The 14,846-nt window shown below is 56.5% G+C and overlaps 2 protein-coding genes across 2 annotated transcripts; both read left to right on the top strand.

Annotated features, from left to right (window-relative positions):
* The first annotated feature begins 3,669 nt into the window (after positions 1-3,669).
* On the top strand, positions 3,670-4,497 carry LOC101921572 (gap junction beta-5 protein-like). Its single transcript, XM_005238534.2, has one exon. It carries the CDS (start codon positions 3,670-3,672, stop codon positions 4,495-4,497), a length of 828 nt encoding a protein of 275 aa, XP_005238591.2.
* Positions 4,498-12,810: 8,313 nt separating this feature from the next.
* Positions 12,811-13,335, top strand: LOC101922264 (gap junction beta-3 protein-like). Its single transcript, XM_005241143.2, has one exon. The coding sequence runs from the start codon at positions 12,811-12,813 to the stop codon at positions 13,333-13,335; it is 525 nt and encodes a 174-aa protein (XP_005241200.2).
* The last annotated feature ends 1,511 nt before the right edge of the window (positions 13,336-14,846 follow it).

Here is a 14,846-nt window from a genome sequence, read left to right as displayed (position 1 = left end):
AAATATCACCCAGCAATGCCCTTGGCTTCCCGGGGAGCAGAATAGCCTCCAGCTGTGAAGTGACAGGCACAAGGTTTGCTGTGCTTCATGTCTGCAAAATCTGTCAAGGAAGGGGCCAAAAAGGACAACAACAAAAAAAAAAAAAAAAAAAAAAAAGCTCTAAATAATGTTGTTGTTGTTATTATTTTACGAAGTGGAAAAATTTTTCTTGCAATTCCAAAACCTTCAAGGAAAAAGCAACAGGCCAGTGGCCCGAGGAAGCGTTTTGCTTTTCTACAGCAACTTCTGTCTGACAATAACAAAACTTGGGGCTGGAGGGAGATGTCGCAGGCATGGCAGGTGGCCCCATGAGCTTTAGCGTGGTGGCATGCTCTGACGGTGGGCAGAGCGCTGGTGGTCTCCCCCATGGCAGGCATCAGCACAAAAAGCTGGTGTGCTGGAGGAAACCCTGTGCCTCAGAGTGTGCAGCAGGAAAATGGGTATAACCCTATTTACCTGCCTCCTCCGGAGTGGGCTGTGATGTTTGATTTATGTCAAGAGCTTGGCTGGTGACTCCTGGATGAATGACGCTATATAAATGCAAAGTGTTATTAATATTTCATGTTGTAGTGAAAATGTACTAATGGGGCTTGTTCCTGGAAGATAAAGCGCTGCCATTAATACACCTCTGCGTTCCCAGCCCCGCGGACTCACACGGGCTGGCTGGTTTGGGCTGGTGGAGGGTGAGCCCTCGGCACCCCCATTTTCTGCTTCTGGGAAACTGGAATTTCCAGCAGATGCCAGCGGTGGGATGGCAGCTCCGGCTGTGGGAGCTCGCTGGCAGCCCTGCCAGCTGCTCGGGAGAGGCGACAGCAGCTCCTGCCTCTTGCTTCACCTCTCTCCCTGGTTTTCTCTCTGTTTATTTGTTTTGTGCATCAGCCAGGTATTTTCCAGGCAGATGGGGGTTGATCTCCGCTTCGCCTTGGCTGGACAGTCCTGACCAGCAGGACGTGGAGGAAAGCTGCGTGGCCACTCACCTTCTCATACTACTGTCAAAGCAGGGCAGGGGGTCAAGGGGGGGTCCATGATGGCCGTGCCCACCCTCCCAGGAGGGCCGTCGGGTGCTCTGCCTGGAGCCCAACACCAGCATCAACTACCCACCACACCTGGCAGCTCCCCTAAAGAGGGGATTTTGACCCAGAAAGCAGCACACCACGAGACCCCCTTCAGACACCTGCAAGCTTGGGGGTGCCTGATGCAGAACATCCCCCCCACCACTGCTGGGTGCTGGTGGGATGGGTGCTGCTCTGTGCCCTCCCTGCCTGCCTGGGGTGGGATGCAGCCCCCCGGAGCACCTTTCCCAGCACAGCCACCACACAGGCATGTCAAAAAAAATGAAAATGGTCTTATTTGATTTCAAACTGCAGAACTCTTCCCTGAAGCCATCCACAAACAGTGGCAATTTACTTTACAGCTGTTTTGATTTGTTTCTCTACATTTAAAAACAAACAAACAAAACAAAACAAAAAAAAAAAACCCAGCAGAATTGCAAATGAAACATGTGTTTGCTCCTCAAATGACTCCAGCTGTACCTGAGCACTTGCACCCCACACAGCAGCACCCGCTCCATGGACCCCCACTCATCTGACCCCCCACCCCTGCCACCCTGCTCTGTGCACCCTGCTGTGCCCCAGAGCTGTGAGCCAGTGGTCAGGCCCAAAAAGGGGGTTCTCTGAGCTGGGGGCTCATCTTGGGAGGGCTCCTGGGCTCTGGTGACCGGGAGGGGGTGATGGGGAAGAAGCTCGTACCGGCTTGCAGGTGAGGGGAGCACAGGGAAAGTGGTTAATTCATTTCTGGTGAAATAATCAACTGCTGCCCACTCATCAGAAGGTGGGGAGGGGAAAAAAGCTCTTAACTTATGGCCATGGTGCAAAGTTTGAGTAAAAAGGGATTATAAAGGAAGGTACTGGTCTGAGCGGCTCCCGGTGCCTCAGGCAGGGCTGCCAGGGCTTCAGGCATGTCACTGTCACTGCTGCAGGTCCAAGCAAGGGCAGACAGGCGCAAGGAGGGGATGGAGGGACTCCAGACAGTGCTGTGCACCCCAGCACCCCTGCAGCAGCAGAGGGCAGACGGCCCTGAGCACCCACCCTCCCCTGGGGTGGGGCGGCTGATGCAGCCCTTCCCAGCACAGCAGCGGAATCGGGCCCCTGCACGCGGTGGAACAGCCCTTCGCCCCAGGAAATCTGGCAGCCCACGGGGACACGTGGGGATCTGACTCGAACCTCGTCCCTTCCTCCTGGGAATCTTCTCCTGGCTCCCAGGATCCCAGGGTGACTCACACGGTGCTGGCACCTGTCACACCGGGAGATGCAATCCTGCCGTGGCCAAGCACCGACCGGCAGCACCATCGGCCTTGGCACAGGGACGCCCGGCCGGTAAGCAGCGTGAAAACATTCCTCTGCTGCACCCCCTGCCCTGGTAAGGTGGGGCTGGGGCTGGGGCAGGTGCGCTCACTGCAGGGTGCACGCTGCAGGCCCCGACCCAACGCCAGGGTGATGGGTGCAGTGTGCACAGGGAAGGAGAGACCTGGGCTTTGCTTGTGTCCCTGGGGACCGACCCGCCTAGGTGCCCGGGGACCACCACGTGCGGCCGCCCCAGCCCTGCCCCCAGGCACGTTGCATGGGCCGGGCTGTGCAGAGCTGTGGGATGCGTCCAATCCTGAGAGCTCTGTCAGCGAGGGGGAAGCTTGTTGTTTTGCTGACAGGTAAAATGTTTAAGAGAGTCGGTGCCAAATACAGCCCCGGGAGTCCCACTCAGCTGCAGCCCCACACCGCATGGGGTGCGTTTATCCGGCACGATGCAGTCCAGGGTCAAATCAGCTAATCAGGGTCCTGGGGCTGGTAGGGGCTGATGAGAATATCGCAGCCACCCAGCCCTGGGCCAGCACCTCAGCCTTGCCCCGGGCGGTGAAGCCCTGCCAGCATGCCCACTGCCTCTGCTCCCCAGTGTGCACTTCCTTGCTGCGCCATGCTGTGCCATGCCGTGCCATGCTGTGCCATCCTGTGCCGTGCTGCACCATGCCGTGCTATGCCTACCGTGGCCTCCCCCAGTGCACGGGCACGGTGCAGGTCAGTGCAGGGCTCTTCCCATGCTGCCCGGGTGGGAGAGTGGAGACGATCACAGCAGATTCCAGCGATGGGAGAGGACGTGGTGGTGGTAGAGCCACGGAGCTGCTGGGTGAGTCATGCCCCGGCTGCTCCTATTTGCTGTCTTCCTGGCCCAGGCCCTGGCAACATAAGGAAAATTAATAACAAATACCTGGGCAAGGAGGTGAGAGATGAGGCGGGCGGTGCAGTATGGCAGAGGGCTCAGCCGTGGAGCATAGCTGGTGGTGGCTGAAGGATGCTTTTGCGGGAGCAGGACAGGCACATTTTTCTGGGTCCCCATAACCCAGCCGTGGGGGACGGTGCTCTGCCAGGGACACATCACCCGGACCAAGCCTGTGCTGGACACATGTCAGTGCATGTCCCCACATGCGAGCAAAGACCAGAGACTGTCTGCAGGGCCACCGGGGCAGCATGGCTCAGTGCTGGGGGGCACACAGGTGCTCTGATGGGGACCTCTCGCTGCTTCTTTGGTGTCACTGTGTCTTCTCTCTCCTTGCAGACTAGCTAAGGGCATCAGGGGACCATGAACTGGGAGGTGTTCGAAGGGCTCCTCAGCGGGGTCAACAAGTACTCCACAGCCTTCGGCCGCATCTGGCTCTCCCTCGTCTTCATCTTCCGCCTGCTGGTCTACGTGGTGGCGGCTGAGCGGGTCTGGAGCGATGACCACAAGGACTTTGACTGCAACACACAGCAGCCGGGCTGCACCAACGTCTGCTTCGACCACTTCTTCCCCGTCTCCCACATCCGCCTCTGGGCCCTGCAGCTCATCCTAGTGACCTGTCCATCCCTCCTGGTCATCATGCATGTGGCTTACCGGGAAGCCAAGGAACAGAGGCACCTTGCCGCCAGCGGGGAAAACTGCCGCCGCATCTACTCCAACCCTGGCAAGAAGCAGGGAGGACTGTGGTGGACCTACCTGTTCAGCCTGGTCTTCAAGGCCGGCGTGGATGTGGTCTTCCTCTACATCTTCTACCGCTTCTACAGGAACTACACCCTGCCCCGGGTGGTGAAGTGTGAGCTGCCCCCCTGCCCCAATGTGGTAGACTGCTTCATCTCCCGGCCCACTGAGAAGAACATCTTCACCCTTTTCGTGGTGGTCACCACCTGCATCTGCATTGTACTGAGCATCATCGAGGCCACCTACCTGATAGGCAAGCGGTGCTGCGAGTGCTTGCGAGCCAGCAGCGTGGAGAGCTGTCGGCACAGCCAGGACTGCCCGCTCTCCTGCACCGAACCTGCAGGCATGGAGGGGCAGGTTTTCCATGGGGTGGACTACAAACCCCCCACAGCCTCCATCCCCCCCACAGCCTCCATCCCTGGCACGCTGCCTGAGGAGGAGTCTCTTTCCTAGAGCTGCCCAGGGGAAAGCAGGAGTCACTTACCTGCCCTGCACCTTTGCCCCCCTCATCTTCCTCCTCCTCCATCCCCTGGTGCAGGAGTGCTGGGGGTGGCAGCACCTTGGAGTCAGGCTGTGCCCCAGGGCTTTCTGCCTGTCCCATTCTGAGGAAGGCATGTTACATCGTTCTGCTGAATTTGGGGTGAATCTGGGTGCTGTAGGACACGTGTAGTCCCCGAGAGCCCACAAGCAGCTCTGTGGTGGCTGTGAACTGGCAGCGGTGCTCAGAGGTCAAGCCCTTCCCAGCCAGGCTGGCTTAGCTGATCCTGGGGGTATCCTTGCAATGAATAAAAATTTCTGTACCTCAGAAGCGATGGCCAAAGCGGTTGTTCTCCTGCTCCTCCGGCACAGCGCTGTCAAGAGGGGAGTAAGGGCTGCATCACCCCTGGGAAGGCATCATTCCCACCAGCTGCTCCAGGCTGGGTTTGGACCAGCCACGTTGACAAACCACCAGCTGCAGGCTTAGGTCTGCTGGAGAAAAGCCACCAAAAATTGGAGCAGCCCCTGGAATTGGACATGAACAATGGCTTTGGCCAGAGAGGGGGAGCACCAAGGCTAGGCGGGTGGTTTTTGGGGTGTATGGAGTGGTACAAGGGCTGCGCTGCCTGGGGAAGCACTGGTCCTTGCACCCAGCAAGCCAACGGCAAAACTCTTGCTCATCCAAGTACTGGATGCAAGCGAGCAAGGACACCTTAATTATCTTCCTGTAATCCCAGGCTTTAAAAAAAATACATTCTTGATTTAAGATGGGCTGCTGGGCACAGACAGGCACACCCAAAGGTGTCAACATCCCCAGGGACCCACAGGTGGCACAGCCCTTTGCGGCCGTGGGCTGCCAGGGACCGGCTGGAGCAATTTAAACATGTCACAAGTTTTCAAACCAGCTCAGAGGTGGTAGAGGTGGTGGGGGAAAGGGGCCAGCCAGGACAGGCACCCTCCACCCCCCTGGGGAACCTCTCTCCCTATCCCTCACCATGCGTAAGCCAGACCACGGGTGTCAGGGCCATTTCAGACTGATAGGTTCTTCATTAATGACATTCATTAGCGGAGTGGGGAAAAGAGCATGTGCTTGGTGTGGCAGCCACCGCGGCAAAGTGCCGGGGTGAGGATCCAGCTGGGCAGGCAGAGCCCGTTGTGGGCTGCTGGCTCTTCCTGCCTGGCCAGAGAAAACACCCGAGCAAAACAGCCGAATAAAGGAGAGGGAAAACACCCTAACCATTGATTAAACAATAACGTTAAATGGCAGAATATGATCTCGTTTATTGCTGTAATATGTCGCGCTCTGCCATGACTCAGGTGGTACTGCAGTTTCTAAGGCCATCAACAGCAACAGAGCATTAGCTGGGATGAATAATTAACAATAATTTCATGGCAAATGCACTCATAAGTAACATTAACATTGAACATGCAGCTTGATCTGTTACTGATTTCGCTTTATTTAGAGGGTGCGATTATTATTTTTTCCATGAGCATCGCAGCCCCAGCTCCTACTGTCTCTGCTGCAAAGGAAGCGGCATGGGGCGGGGTTATGCTGTCACCGTGTCCTTTTGGGCTGGGGCCGGTCATTGCAGCTACCACCGCTTTGCAGCATGCCTGACCCAATGCACCAGCTCCCACCTGAGACCCTTGTTAGGCAAAGCTGACCCCCTTCCCACAGCCCACCCTGGAGCAAGAGGCCAGCCTGGATGCACTGAAGAGGGAGGCAGAGGGACCGCTACAGCCGGGGGGATGCTGTGGGAAAGCAGGGCTGCAGTGTGGCTGGATGGGAGGGCAGGGACCAGACTGGCCACCCACGAGGGTGGGGATGGTGGAGGAGCCCTGGGGTGATCCTTGCCACCGGCCCGGGAACCTCTGGGCACACAGCAGCTCCTTGCACTGGCACCAGTGAGTTTGGAGATCTCTGGGGTAAGAGAGGCAGGTGGTGAAATATGGGTGCATTTCTTCCATCCCTTTTTAAGTGAAGCTGTGATCTCTGCTTTCCCTCTGCCCACTCTTGTTGCTCTGCTTGCTGCATCATCCACCTGAAAATTTTCTTTACCGAAGCCTTTAATGCCAGAGGATACAAGTTGTTCTTTGTGTGCTAGCCATTGCCTCTGATTTAAAGACCTAGTGCTGGGCTGTCTGTTTTCAACCAAGGTTGGCAGCTCTTGATCAAGGCTGTCCTCGATTAACAAAATCACAAGGTGTTCCCCAGCTGCAAGCCCTAATCGTGGCAGGAATGAGACCCAGAACAACCACCCTGCCTGCCTGCCCCGCTTCCCAACATCAAAGCAGCAGCCGGAGCTGCTGCCCGTTGCGAGAGACCCGACGATCCAGTTTGTTGATGCCATTTGTTGTTGCTCTGCTTTATCTCGCTCGAAGCAAGTGTTGCAGCCGCTCCGCAAAGCTCCGGACGTCTTGCACCATCCAGGCTTGGGATCAGTGGTGGCTGGCCGGACAAATGGGAGTGTTTGGCTGCTGCTCTCTGATGTGTTTCTGTGCTCCACACCAAGGGGACCTGAGGTTGCCCCAGCTGGTGCTGCAGAAGCCAGGGGCTGGGGGCTGTGCCACCTCCTGGGACGCAGAGCGCTGGGTTGAGAGGCAGGATTGGTGCTGGAGGTAAAACAAATCAACTGGGGAATGTCACCATAAAAGCTAAATATTGTTCAGACTTTGCATCATCATACAGGGGGTTGTATTTGCTTGTGGGGTGCCCAGAAGGCCCCCCTGAATTTTGGGGAGCGGGGATTTAAAACAAAAGCATCACTAACTGCAGCCCAGCCAGGGATGTGGAGGGGCTCATGTGTGCAGTGGCGCGGGTCCGGGGTAGCTTGCCCTTCCCAGAGGAAGCTTCTTTCTTCCCTGCCTGAAAACTGCCTCTTTGCTGGGAATTGAAGAGAAATTCTCTGATTTACGTCCAGCATGCCGGTGCGAGCAGCTGCCAGCTCCCAGGCTCCCGTGACTCCTGTGCCCCAGCACTTGTGGGGGAGGCCTTGTCCCCTTGGACATGGCCCTGGAGCGGGATGGCTGGGATGCTGCTGGCAGACAGGGAGCTGGAGATAAAAGTCAGGGCTGGGTCCCAACCCTGGTGGGTGGCTGAGTGCTGTCTCTTGCGATGCCCTGTTTAAGATGCTTTTAAAGAGACTTTGAGGTTTTCCTGCTGGTTTGGCAGCCGCCTGCTCCTCTGCTTGGATTTTTCCTTTATGGAGGACCCAAAGTCGGGGCACTGGAAGTCGCTGGGTGTTTTTAGTGTTCACGTCTGGCACTGAAGAAGCCTTTCACCCATCACCCCACCAAGTCGGAGCAGGGTGACATACTCCAGGCACACATCCAAAGCTCCTCCAAGGTGTCCCCAGTGCTGAAAGCTACCAAAGCACCCTGGTGCCTTGTCCCTGTCCCTGTGCCGGATCAGAGGGGTGGTGGAGGGGGCACAGGGATTTGTCCTTTGCTGGGACACCCAAATACCCAGCTCAGTGCTGCAAAATATGGGGGTGTTTCCATTCCCCAACCAACTGCCTTAGGGGAAATCTTCTGCCTCTCTGAACTTTGTTGCCTCTCCTGAAATTCTAAAATTGCAGGGGAGAGGCTGCTGGGGGGATCTGACCCCACTCTTCACCTGCCCCTTGCCGGGTTTTACCGTGGGGCAGGGAGCTGCTGCCTTCTCAAGAAACCAGACCCACCGGTGGTCTCAAGAAATCAGACTTGCCATCTTCCCTCTCTCCTGGGTTTGTCATCTTGAAGGCCACAGCCCCCAGATTCCTGGCAGAGCTCTGGCTCTCTGCAACAACATAGCTCAAATTCCTGATCCTGCTGATAGGACCAGTTCCTGGGTGAGGGGGAGCTCCCAGCTGCTCCACAGCTTTGCTCAGTCCGGAGTGAAGGACCCCTCCTTGGGCTCACCCCACTCCACACCCCTAGGCTCCCACCAGGGTTTGCTTTGGGTCTCGTGGGCTCCACTCCTGTGGCCTCAGTGTCTCCAGTCTGACAAACTCCCACATGCTTTATTTGTCCTCCTGGAGCCAAAAAGCCACTGGGTGAGTGGCTCCTTGAGTGGCCCGAGTGCAGGGAACAAACCTCTCAGAGCATCAGGAACCCGGTGGGGCTCCTCAAACATGTCCCTGTGGGAGGGGTGACCCCAGCGAGGTGCCGCGTGGGGCTCCACAGGCCAGGGAGCAGCTGGGAAAACAGTGGTGTGATGCTAGGAAAGCCTTGGGACAGCCCGGGCCACATCAAAATGGGGCTGCTCCACATGGGGAGGCTGAGCAGGGCACCCCGCTGCCCAGGCGGCGGGGGGGACGACCCAGCCTCCTGGGAGCCACCCTGGGGAGAGGGACATCCCTCTTAGGGACACATCCCAGGTTCTATGCGGATGCGACTGGAGCAGGGCAGGGTCCTGCTGGGTGGGGACCCTGCCATTCTTTGGGAAAGGTCACACTTGGGACGCCCTGACGCTGGCAGGGTGGTGGCTGCATGTTGTTGTAGGTTGGGGACACCGATAAGCTGTTGCAAAACTATTACTAAGGCAAAATAATTTTTAAAAGTGTGTTATAATTGCATCATTTGTGATTCTTAGCAACAGTTGATGTGAGCCCCGTCTGCCCTGGTCTTGCCTGGGGTTTCTGCTGGGTTTGCAGTGCCACCCATGCGGGGGACAGAGTATCACCTGGCAGGAGCCGCTGCTGCTGCTTGCAGAGGAATCCGGCTCCATTGATCTCATTGCAGGATTTGACCCGCCTTTATTGTTCAACCCAAGCGTGTGTGTGCACGTACGCAGACAAGAACCTCTACAGGAGCTGTTTGCTAGACTCACCCAGTTACTGGGAACAGAACAAACTACCTTTCCGCTCCCCCCACACACACACTCAGCGCTGCGGACAAAAACCTGGGTACACAGGAGAGCTGCAGAGACACAGCTGGGAAAGAGCATCCCTACTCGGAGATCTGTCTGGATCTGGCCACCTCTCTCTGACCCTTTACTGGCTGGGCAGGTACCTCCAGCGCGCTGGGCAGCGGTGCAGGGTGCTCACAGGGCTGTTGGGGACCTGCAGGTTGTGGGGGGACAGACCCCACAGTGCTAACGGGGTGCAGGTGAGAGCTGTGCACTGGCTGGGGCACCTGTGCCTATGGTGGCCAAAGGTGGGGACCCCGACACCGTGCAGTGCTATGTCAGGACCCCACAGGCAGTGCTGGGGTCCCTGGCCCATGGGGCTGTGCACCCCGGGGGGTAATGGAGGGGGGTGGCACAGCATGGCATCCCAAGGAGCAGGAATGACCATCCCAGGCCCTGCTCCTCTCTCCCACCACCCTCCCTGGGGACCAAGAGAGGCTGAGCCCTCCCCGAGAAAGTGCACAGCCCTGCTCTGCTGTGTTTACCCCAGGCAGGAGCTGGGTGCTTTCGTGCCCAGCACCCTCCACCCACGCGGGGCAGGACCCGGTGGTGATGCAGCAGGCTGGCACGCTGGGGGCTGGTGAGGGTGCTGGGCTTCGTGGGAGGCAAACCGGCACTGCAGGCAGAGCGGAGCACACCTGGAGTGTTGCCCCTGCTCCGCCTGGCTGCCAGCCAGTGCCAGCCAGGCTGCGGGGCTCCCACGGTGCCGTACACCGTAGCCTGGCATGGGCTCAACACAGAGCTCATGTCCCCTTCCCACCCCACCAGGGGTCCATGGCTGGAGCCGGCACTGGGAGGCAGGTGGGTGCTGGGTGGCATCGCCAGCAGGGCACCGGGGCTGGGGGCATGGGTGATTTGGCAGGTTGGTGAGGGGGCACGGGCTCTTGGGGCGTGCAAGGGCTCCAGGCACCAGCCATCGGTGCAAGCTTTTGGCTGAGGAGGGGAAAAGCAGCAGCTCCCCTCTCCCCATTTTAAAGCAAAGGGCTGGGTGGGAGCGCTGCAATTGCTCCCCACCCTGGCTCGCTGCCGGGGTTTGCAGGGGAGGAGGATCTGGTTTTGGACGGGGCAGTGAGCAAAGGTGTGTGAGCATGGGCAGAGGTGCTGCCCTGGCACTTGGCACGTGCTGGCACAGGACCCCAGCTCGGCTCAGCTGTGCTTCTTGGTGCGACCCTAGGCCAGCAGCGTGGGAGCATGGCGGTGGGTTTGGGGCTTTCTGTGGGGTGGCCCTGGCCAGGGATGGGCTCCCAGGCAGCCCCATGGGCTCCAGGCAGTACTCCAGGCTCTGATCCTTCCCCACAGCCCCAGGACATCTCGCCACGTCACACGGCTCTCCTCAGAGGAGAGGACTCGGATCATCTGTGTGTCGTTGTGCCCTCAGCCATGCCCTGGGCGGGGAAGGAGCCTGAGCCGCCTCCAGGTACGTCTCGGGGGGCACTGGGCAGCAGCTCCTGCGGGGGGATGCAAGTGCATGGTGCTGATTGACCTGAGTAGCTGGAAAGGAAGGAATTAGCGCTTGGGGTTGAAGGAAGCTTTTGATCTGGCCTGGAACTGGAGCTACCTGTTGGCTCCTGGGTTGTCCTGTACGCCCCAGGCAGGCATTTCATCAGCCAAAACCAAAGCATTTGTTGGGAAAAAACCCACATTTTTCTTACACAAAGCACCTCTTTTAGAAAACACAGAAATGAAATGTTGGGGCTGGTGATATCTGGGATGTGGTCCCACTGGAACCAGCTGCTGTGCTGCCTCCCTGGCCCCGGCCCCAACCTGCTGGGCCAGCTGGGGCTCCTGCGGGGCTTCAGCACATTCCTCCTGCCAGAGCCGCAAGCAGCCCAGCACTGCAGACCCCCAGAAGCCCATTGCTGCAGACCCCCAGCAGCCCAAGTGCTGCGGACCCACAACAGCCCATCACTGAGGACCCCCAACAGCCCATCACTGAGGACCCCCAGCAGCCCATCACTGTGGACCCCCAACAGCCCATCACTGAGGACCCCCAACAGCCCATCACTGAGGACCCCCAGCAGCCCATCGCTGCGGACCCCCAACAGCCCATCACTGAGGACCCCCGGCAGCCCAGCACTGTGGACCACCAGCAGCCCATCGCTGCGGACCCCCAGCAGCCCAGCACTGTGGACCCCCAGAAGCTCTGCAGGCACAGCCAGACCATTCCCGTGGCAAGCAAGGAGCTGCCCTGCAGTGTGTCCTCACCGGCAGGCAGACCCGCAGAACTTGGCAGTTCCTTGCAAAACCAGATTAATTCTTGCAAAGGCAAAGGAGTTGCAGAAAGTCTCCTCTGATCATTGCTCGTGCTTGGCTCTGTCCTTCAAGAGCTTGGCCCTCCCTGCTTACCACAGGATCGTGTGATGCTTCACTCTGGTCTTCACCCCTACGCCGCACAGCCCACCATGCTCGTACCAGTGGTGGTGTGCATTGCTCAAAGCAACACCTTAAAAGCAGGGACGGACCCAGCCTGCCGTTCCATGAAGCCCTCTGTCAGGGGAGACACCTTAGCAGCACAGTGTCAACAGCGGCCAACTCACCTCCGGCTAACAGTCACCTGGGTTTGCAAACCCAGGCAGCAGTAAAGCTCTGGGTCTGGCGTAGCGTGCCACCCTGTTTGCACTGGGGCAGCCCCATGCCGAGCTGCAGAGCTGCTTTGGCCAGCACAAGCCCTTGGGGCTGCCGGCAGCGCTGCCGGGAGCGGGGTGCCAGCTAGGGTGAGGTGCCGGCAGCATGTACAGACTCTCCCTTTCAGCAGCCCCGCTTTCACCCACACTTGGGCTGCCTCAGGCATCACCTGCGAGAAAGAAAACCCATCCCTGCCATGCCCCAGCATCCAGCTCTGCAGCAGCCGCTTCCCCTTCAGCTCTTGGCGTTAGCAAAGCATGGCGGCTGGTTTAGCCCATTTTACTCATGTAGAAACTGCAGCTCAGGGAAGGCTGGGACCATGCCTGAGATCCCCTGGGGTGTTCCTAGTGGTAAAGGTTCCCATCCATCCCCAAAACGTGCTGGTGCAGGGGAGTGTGGCTGAGCCACACAAAACCCTGGGGAGGGAAGAGGACGAGCCTGGGCAGCGCAACCCGGGAGCTGTGCTGGTCCAGTGCTGCAGCTGAGCAGAGCCAGGTGGCTCATCCTTTACGGCAAAGGCTCCACCAGAAGGAAGTGCAGAGAGGTTGAGTCACCTCTGTCAACAGGAGAGTGTGAGGATGGGCTTTACTGTCTGCAAGTGAGATAGTCCCTCCATCCCAAATAAGTGGCACATGGCTGGGGAGACAGTCCAGGAGGTCAATGAGATTAAGTGCAGCAAGAGATGAGCTGCCCCATGGCCATCTCCCACTGCTCTTCACCCATGGCTTCTGCTGCTCTTTCTCCAGGTTGGGTGACTCTGGTCTCCACCAGCTACCATGGACTGGAAAATGCTGCAGGCTCTGCTCAGCGGGGTCAACAAATACTCCACAGCCTTTGGCCGTATCTGGCTCTCTGTGGTCTTTGTCTTCCATGTGCTGGTCTATGTGGTGGCAGCTGAGCGCATGGGGGGAGATGAGCAGGAGGACTTTGACTGCAACACATGGCAGCCAGGCTGCACCAATATCTGCTACAACCAATTTTTCCCCATCTCCCACATCCGACTCTGGGCCCTGCAGCTCATCTTTGTCACTTGCCCTTCCCTCTTAGTCATCATGCACGTGGCCTACCGGGAGGACTGGGAGAAGAAGAACCGGGAGAAGAATGGGGAGTATTGCCCCAGGCTCTACAGCAACACGGGCAAGAAGCATGGTGGGCTGTGGTGGACCTACCTGCTCAGCCCCTTCTTCAAGCTTATCATAGAGATCCTGTTCCTCTGTCTCCTCCACAAGATATGGGACAGCTTTGACTTGCTGTCAAAACAGCCTTTCAACAGCCTTTACACTCTGAACTACTGCTGCTAAATGTTCTCCTGATCATTCCTTTGACATGGAAAAAGAAGCATGCAGATATAATTTTTTTTAATCTAATAGGTCATTTGCCTCTTGCCCTGAAGAAAACGACCCATTAGGTAGAAGTAAAGTTCTACAGTTTCACAAAGTAGAAGATAATTGTGGGATATGAAAATCTGTTAGAAAACAGAAGAATTATTTATGATATGCATATATTATCTCTGGTGGAGCTTCGAGCCAAACAGATCAGTAAGCCAAAAACTTCTGAACTCTGCCACTTAGCTGTTGAGCAATACTGATAGTCATAAAGAACCTGATATTATTTTTAATCAAAGTGAATAATTGTACATCGCAAGATGCCATGTCATTTCAGATGCTTTTGTAGAATAAAAAGTGTTTGAGTTCAGAATAAAAAAAGATTTATTCAACAAATATGCTTTTTTCTTTTGGCTATCCCCTTTCTATGGTAGAGATGAATGCAGTTTTGGTCTTACCTGAAATCACACTTGAGAGTTCTGCGTAGGTCTTCAACGAAGTTGCCTAAATTCAGCAACTTGCAAAAAAGACAATATACTTCAGTCTCATTTCCAAAGTCACAGATGCCTGACAGTCGCTCTGAGATCTTATCTTCTGTCTCCTAATTTAGGTGAGTGGAGCCCAGATCAGAGGTTGAGAGAGAAGTGTTATGCAATGCTTGTTTAGTGTGACAGATTTTGGCCAACAAATACCAGCTGAAACTTGCAGTCTACATAGGTTGCAAAGTTAAAGTCTGCATAGACATGTTTACCTTTTTGTTAGCTACAAAACCTGTTTGGGGTTTTACATCAAATAATGTGCTTTGATAACAGGAGCTGTAGTCTCACCAATTTGGAAATTTAAGTGGCTGACATTTTTGTTGAGGTTTAACCCTGGCCGGCAGCCAAGCCCCAGGCAGCCGCTCACTCACTGCCCACACAGTGGGATGGGGAGACAATGAGAAAAGTGAGAAAACTTGGGGATTGAGGTAAAGACAGTTTAACAGGTAAAGCAAAAGCCGCGCATGCAAGCAAAGCAAAGCAAGGGATTCATTCACCACTTCCCGTGGGCAGGCAGGTGCTCAGCCATCCCCAGGGAAGCCGGGCTCCATCTCGGGAAGAAAAAAGCCATAATGCTGAATATCCCCCTCCTTCTCCTTGCCCCAGTTTATATACTCAGCATGATGTCCCATGGTATGGGATATCCCTTTGGCCAGTTCGGGTCACCTGTCCTGGCTGTGTCCCCTCCCAGTGTCCCGTGCCCCTCCAGCCCTCTCACTGGCAGAAAGTGAAAAGTCCTTGACTGAGTATAAACATCATCCAGCAACAGCCAAACCCATCTGTGTGTTATCAACATTGCTCTCACACCAAATCCAAACCACAGTACTGCACCAGCCACTAAGAAGAAAATTATCCCAGCCAAAATCGGGACAGTTTTACACAACAAATCTGTACACTGCAGTTGGTATGAAACTTTCTCTGTAGTTCATCTGTGTATTGGGTCTGGCT

This window comes from Falco peregrinus, chromosome 3 (genome assembly GCF_023634155.1).
Source record: "Falco peregrinus isolate bFalPer1 chromosome 3, bFalPer1.pri, whole genome shotgun sequence".
NCBI classification, from domain to species: domain Eukaryota; kingdom Metazoa; phylum Chordata; class Aves; order Falconiformes; family Falconidae; genus Falco; species Falco peregrinus.
The sequence above is the reverse complement of the archived record's forward strand: the minus strand, read 5'-3'. Positions and strand labels throughout refer to the sequence as shown.

Coding starts and splice junctions, on each gene's coding strand:
- LOC101921572 (XM_005238534.2), top strand. CDS start 3,670: ATGAACTGGGAGGTGTTCGAAGGGCTCCTCAGCGGGGTCAACAAGTAC.
- LOC101922264 (XM_005241143.2), top strand. CDS start 12,811: ATGGACTGGAAAATGCTGCAGGCTCTGCTCAGCGGGGTCAACAAATAC.